At 52.8% G+C, this 6,894-nt stretch overlaps 1 protein-coding gene across 1 annotated transcript in view; it reads left to right on the top strand.

Annotated features, from left to right (window-relative positions):
* The window catches only part of AGO2 (argonaute RISC catalytic component 2), a 90,731-nt gene that overhangs the window by 34,859 nt on the left and 48,978 nt on the right, over positions 1 to 6,894 (top strand). Inside the window, exon 3 of the mRNA XM_017895119.1 lies at positions 1,228 to 1,348. Within this exon, the coding sequence (XP_017750608.1) occupies positions 1,228 to 1,348 (121 nt within the window). The remainder of the gene's footprint in view (positions 1 to 1,227; positions 1,349 to 6,894) is intronic.

The following is a 6,894-nucleotide window of genomic DNA, read 5'->3' as shown; positions in this document are numbered from 1 at the left end:
TGGGGGTTGGGGGGTGGAGGGTGGGGGTCATGGATCTCTGCTCATGGAGCACTGCAGAGCAGCTTCCTTGCATCTAGCACCCTTCTGCCACCGGAATGCCTGAGCCCCCAACACCAAAACCCCAGCCCCTCCCAGCAGCAAGCATCCGTTTCATACCATGGCTCTGCAAGTGGGCTGAGGTTTGGCTGGGCCCCTGGGTCAGGCTAGACTGGAGCGGCAGCAGCTCCCAGGACTCATTCTTCTGGCGATCAGAGGAGCACAGAAGGCCAAGCCAGTCTCACAAACCCCTTGACTGGGGTCACACAGCAAATCCTAGCGGCCACAGCGAGGCCTGCAGACAAGCCGAGCCACACCTGCCAGTCTGTGAGCATAGTGGGGAGCGGTGCGGAGGCATGGGCGCCTGACCCTACCTCCGTGGAACACAAATGTCACAAGCTCTGTTCTTCTCGTCAGTGCCTCCAGGGAGCTCCGGGGGTTCTGGAGGTGTCTGCCATCTGCTGTATGGGGCGTGGAAAGTGCCCAGCGCATACCAGGTTCTCCCTCCCGTGTTTCACTCAGTGCATGAGCACAAACCCACTCATGGATCTGGTCTGCTTCCGTATAGAAATTGGAAGTCCTGTTGCCCAAAGGAGCCACAGGTCTTCCAGAATGGCTTTAAAAGTAGCATCAGAGAGCCGGGCGTGGTGGCTCACGCCTGTAATCTCAGCACTTTGGGAGGCCGAGGCGGATGGATTGCTTGAGGTCGGGAGTTTGAGACCAGCCCGGCCAACATGATGAAACCTCGTCTCTACTCAAAAAAAATACAAAAAATTAGCCGGGTATAGTGGCAGGCACCTGTAATCCCAGCCTTGAGGAGGCTGAGGCAGGAGAATCACTTGAACCCAGGAGGTGGAGGTTGCAGTGAGCCGAGATCGTGACACTGCACTCCAGCCTTGGCAACAAGAGCGAAACTCCGTCTCAAAAAAAAAAAATTAGCCGGGCATAGTGGCATTAATCCCAGCTACTCATGGGGTCAAGGCAGGAGAATTGCTTGAATCCGGGAGGCAGAGGTTGCGGTGAGCCGAGATCACGCCATTGTACTCCAGACTGGGCGACTCCAGACTGGGTGACAAGAGCAAGACTCCATCTCAAAAAAAAAAAAAAAAAATAGCGTCAGAAAAATACTGTCCTTGTATGCCATTTTCTCCATTTTATTGACATTTTGCCTGACTTTTGTCTTTGTTTCAGGGAAATCGTGGAACACATGGTCCAGCACTTTAAAACACAGATCTTTGGGGATCGGAAGCCCGTGTTTGACGGCAGGAAGAATCTGTACACGGCCATGCCCCTTCCGATTGGGAGGGACAAGGTAAGCTCCCTGGGGTGCCCTTGGTGGAGTAATGTACGGCGAAGTAAAGCTCACACGTGTTGTGAAGTCCGTCATGCCTGTTCTCATACACGAAACCATTTCACCGAGGAGGAGAGAGCAGCTCGCTGCCATGCGCTTCGCCCTGAGGTCCATAAAAACTACCTTCTTTGTGTTGTGGCTTTCAGTGATAGGGGTTTAACTTACGTAGGTCCTGACACAGATATGGAGAACTTGTTGAAACCACCAGAGTTTCAGTACAAAGTGCACACACAAAACACAAGCCACAAACCACCGTCAGACAAGAGCCTAGAGTAAGCACCAGTATTCTAAAGACCTGCAGAGGCCAAGCAGGAAGATGGCTTGAGCTCAGGAGTTCAAGGCTAAGTGCGGTATCTCAGTGTGCCACGAATTCCGCCTGGGTGACAGAATGAGACTCCATCTCCACAGGAAGGCCTATGGAAAAGCATGCTCATATAGGGGTTTGTGAGAGAGAGACATGGCAGTGAGGCCCAGTTAACATTCTGCTCTAGCCAGTGATTCATCTGAAGTTAGAATGATGGTGATTAGTCAACCCAGAAGGAGTGGGTATATTAAAATGTCACCTTCTTTTACTACCTTTATCCTTATCATGGCTTTATTTAAAAAGTAATAAAGTTTCTGCCCAGAAGTGTCACTTCTTGGGAGTATCTTTCAACACATGTGCTGCTCCGGAGTGATACGGGTGTTATTTGTAAGTAGAAGAAGAGCAGAAATCCGGCTCAGAAATAATCTTTATAGGCCGGGCGCGGTGGCTCACGCCTGTAACCCCAGCATTTTGGGAGGCCGAGGTGGGCAGATCACAAAGTCAGGAGTTTGAGACCAGCCTGGCCAACATGGTGAAACCCCGTCTCTACTAAAAATATAAAAATTAACTGGGCATAGTGGCAGGTGCCTATAATCCCAACTACTCTGGAGACTGAGGCAGGAAAATCGCTTGAACCTGGGAAGCGAAGGTTGCAGTGACCTGAGTTTGTACCACTGCACTCCAGCCTGGGCAACAGAGTGAGACTCAGTTCTCAAAAAAATAAAAAATAATCTTTACACACACTTTAATACGTGAACACATCAGAAACCAGGAATTGAACAGCTATGAGAATGAAGGGCTGATTCCCTCTGGGAACAACGTGCACAGTTTGCTTTTTCAACCCTGAGTCCCTGAGAAGGAAGCCAGCTCGGTGTGCAGAGGGCCTCAGGTTGCTGCCAGGGATGTCTATGTTAGTGGGAGAGCAAGGGGCCTGCTAGCAGCTCTCTCTACAGACGTTCAGTCTTCTTCCTTTTGCTTTTGAGACAGGGTCTCGCTCTGTCGTCCAGGCTGGAAAGCAGTGGTGCAGTCACGCTTGCCGTAGCCTTCAATTCTCAGGCTCAAGCGATCCTCCCACCTCAGCCTCCAGAGTAGCTAGCTTTTCATTTTGATGATAATCTTGAAATGAATAAGCTCCTTTCAGCCTTTCTGGATGGTCAGCAGGGCCCAGCAGTCTCTGTGCCCAGTGATGCCCCTCCACGTCGCCGCGCTCTGACAAGGCGAGAATGTGCTGTGGCTGAGCAGAGGCCGAGTTACGATATGGGGCTCTGCAGAAAGCGACCTCATGGCTGTAACGGGACGGTGGTCTGGGCACTGTCACCGCCAGCCCAGGTGATGGACGTTGGGTTTCTCAATGGGAGCGAGTCCTAGACCAAATGCCCGTCAGTTCAACGTGATCACCCCTTGCCAACTAGCGTGCCGTGGAGTTGAAATGTAGTCATTTTAAAGTTCTGTGCTTAATATGCATTTGTTTTTACTTAAGTTTGATAAGAAAGACAAGCATAAGGAGTTTGTGCACAGTTTTGTCTGTACATATTTATATCTACACATAGGGCGGGCATCAGGGTAGTTTTTCTGAAAAGGGGCTTGGGGAGTCCATATGGTATTTGATATTTAAATTCGAGACCTGTCTTTGTGGAAATTAACTGCGCACACACTCTGGGGTAAAACTAGATATGAGTGTGAGGCCTGGCTCCGCCCTTCCTGTGGTGGGACCCGGGGCACCTCAACTGGCCAAGCCTCAACTGCCTCCCCTGTAAAACAGAGAGATGGCAATAAAAACTACTTCCCGGGGCTTTGTGAGAGTTCAGTGAGCATGTACATCCCTGCCCCGTGCCTGTCCCCTGCGGCCCCAGGTGGTACATCTCCCACCAGCCTGAGCCGGTGCCCGTGCTGCTGGCCCCACACCACACGTTGAGTAGCGAGGGTTTATTTTTTTTTGTTTTGTTTTCATTTTTTGAGATGGAGTCTCACTCTGTTGCCCAGGCTGGAGTGCAGTGGCCGGATCTCAGCTCACTACAAGCTCCGCCTCCCGGGTTTACGCCATTCTCCTGCCTCAGCCTCCCGAGTAGCTGGGACTACAGGCGCCCGCCACCACACCTGGCTAGTTTTTTGTATTTTTTTTTTTTTTTAGTAGAGACGGGGTTTCGCCGTGTTAGCCAGCATGATCTCGACCTCCTGACCTCGTGATCCACCCGTCTCGACCTCACAAAGTGCTGGGATTACACACTTGAGCCACCGCACCCGGCCGAGTAGCGAGGGTTAAAAATTCTTTGTTTAAGGCTAGGTGCAGTGGCTCATGCTTGTAATCCCAGCACTTTGGGAGGCCGAGGCAGGTGGATCACTGGAGGCCGGGAGTATGAGACCAGCCTGGCCAACGTGACTAAATCCCATCTCTACTAAAAATACAAAAAAAATTAGCCAAGCATAGTGGCACACACCTATAGTCACAGCTACTTGGGAGGCTGAAGCATGAGAATCGCTCGAACCCGAGAGGCAGAGGTTGCAGTGAGCCAAGATTACGCCACTGCACTGCAGCCTGGGCGACAGAGTGAGACTCTGTCTAAAAATAAAAATTTAAACAAAGCTTAATTTGCCGAACTGCAGATTTCTGGCCCTGGTCTGTCAGCCTTGCTAATGGTCAGAGTGTTTTTCTGGGGTGCCCACATGAGTCCTCATACGTGCAACCCTACACCCAGTAGGCGTTCACTCCCTCTTAAGTTTCATCCCAGCCTTCCTTGTTCTTTTGTCAGATGAAAAGCTCAGGTTGGCCAGGTGTGGTGGTTCACGCCTTTAATCCCAGCACTTTGGGAGGTCAAGGTGGGCGGATCACCTGAGGTCAGGAGTTCAAGACCAGCCTGAGCAATATGGTGAAACCCCGTCTCTACTAAAAATACAAAATTAGCCGGGTGTGGTGGAGCATGTCTGTAATCCCAGCTGCTCAGGAGGCTGAAGCATGAGAATCGCTCAAACGTGGGAGGCGGAGGTTGCAGTGAGCCGAGATCGCACCACTGCACTCCAGCCTTGGGCAACAAGAGCGAAACTCCATCTCAAAAAAAAAAAGGAAAAAAGAAAAGCTCAGGTCCCAGAGGGCATAGAAAACCTATTCGAAGCCACTGTGTTCGTTAGCATGGGGGTTCTCCGGGTGCAGACCACGCTTCTCCCACTGGTTTGGGGGTTCTGTAGGATCTCTGCGGGGTGCAGAAATTAACCCCTTCTGTCTGAGAGCTTGCGTAAGGAGGTGTCCCCATGCCCATCTTCTCGCATCATGTCCCAATGTCATCTTTGGGTTTTCTCTTTTTTCTGTGAAGTACTTTTTCGTGCCTCGCTTGTGGTAAGAGCGGAATCGTTCTGGTGCTCCATTACCCTGGAGGCTCATGGGGACTCTGGCAGCTCTGGCCCAGGCCTCTGCGCAGAGGGCCCGTGTCACATTACCCTTACACACGAAGCTCCTAAATCTCCTACTGCAATGTTAGCCTGCCTGCCTTCATCCCAGCCCCTGTGTGGAAAGAGAGACGAGTTCTCCCAGGCCCGGGAGACGCTGGGACCGCCCAGCCGCACTCCCTCACCTCCCAGAACTGGAGATGGAGACACAGGAAACTATACAAGTTGATCAGCATTTGGGGTTGAACTCCTGGGTCCTTTTTTGAAGGCATGATTTGTGTCGTCTGTTCTTGACTCTGGGTCCAGCCCCATAACTCCCCTTGTCGGGGCCCATGGAAGGTCTGCAGCTCCCTGGAGCTTCTTTGCTCAGTTGAGTAGAAAATTTAGAAAGGTGGCCAGAAGGAGCACCGTTTAGGAACATACGGAGACAACTATAAACTCCCTAAATAACAGAAGGTAAGTGGCATTGGCCTGGAAGGGATTCGGCTGGTGGCAGATGAACCTGAGAATGTATTCCCACATCTCCCTGAAGGATCGAATTCAATGTCTGGGTTGACACGGTCTGGGAGTGGTGGTGGACAGCACAGGTGTCTCCTTTCCAGAAGGAAGTTAGGGCAGACCCACAGCGCAGATCAATAGTAGACCCTGCCTGGAAGCAGCGTACCTTGGGAGAAGATAGCCATGCACAGAGTTCTCTGTTGAAGGAGATGGTAGTTCGGCACTCCTGCCTGTCCACCTCTGTGCCCAGCTCAGCCATGCTATGGCCACAGGAGTGCCTGGCTGTTGCCTGCTGACCTGGGATGGGGGTGTCTGGCAGCAAGGGAGACCAAGGGCTCCTGAAGCAGTGAAGCGTCTGCACTTGAAGACTCGGGTAGAGAAGGCGGGGGCGAGGAGAAGCCTAGGAAGCCATGGGGGGCTCCGCTTGGGCAGTGTGCGGCAGGGAGCCTGCTTAGCCTGGGCCTGGCCCAAGCATCTTTGGGGCTGACCTGCTACCTCTCGGGGCCAAGGGTCCCCTCGAGCGAGCCATGTGCCTTGACTCGAGCCCACCCCAGTACAAGGTGGTCAGGAAGTGGTGTCGAGCCGTAGCTGAGCAGCCACTCCCTGTACCTGCTCTGTCATCTGCCTGGTGACTTTGAATTCCCACTACACTTTGCAGACGTGATGGGTGGGGCTGGTTTTGGTGCTGAGGTCTTTTGGGGGTCAGTGATCTGCCTTTGGAGAGCTGCTGCCCTGCAGAGTTACAGGATGCCTTTAGACCTCAGCGCCTGGCACATTTCAATAAGACGTGAGCTGCACGGCCCCTTCTGGGAGGGGAATGTGGCATGCAGCCTGGCAGCTGTCTCTCAGCCCGGGCTTGGCAGGTGTAGCGGGTGTGGTCGCTCTTCCTGCCGCCCTGGGGAGGCCACGTCTAGGTTGGGATCCTCGTGGCTGGCCAGACGTGCCACGCCTGCAGCACCTCCGTTGCCCCTCCTCAGCGACAGTGGACAGGGAGGCCATGGGCTCAGCCAGGGCCATAGCCAAGCTTAGTGCAGGAACAGCCTTTTGAAAGGTAGCTGTGCCTCTGTGCCCTCTCCCTGGCTCCATACACAGTTTCTTTGTGCTCTTTTTTTTTTTTTCCAGACAGGGTCTCTCTCCGTCTCCCAGGCTAGAGTGCAGTGGCACAATGTTGGCTCACTGTAACCTCCACCACCCAGGCTCAAGTGAGCCTCCCACCTCAGCCTCCTGAGTAGCTGGGACTACAGGCCTGTGCCACCATGCCCAGCTAATTTTCTTTCTTTTTTTTTTTTTTTTGGAGACGGAGTCTCGCTCTGTCGCCCAGGCT

This window comes from Rhinopithecus bieti, unplaced genomic scaffold (genome assembly GCF_001698545.2).
Source record: "Rhinopithecus bieti isolate Rb0 unplaced genomic scaffold, ASM169854v2 scaffold_25940, whole genome shotgun sequence".
Taxonomy (NCBI): Eukaryota; Metazoa; Chordata; class Mammalia; order Primates; family Cercopithecidae; genus Rhinopithecus; species Rhinopithecus bieti.
The sequence above is the reverse complement of the archived record's forward strand: the minus strand, read 5'-3'. Positions and strand labels throughout refer to the sequence as shown.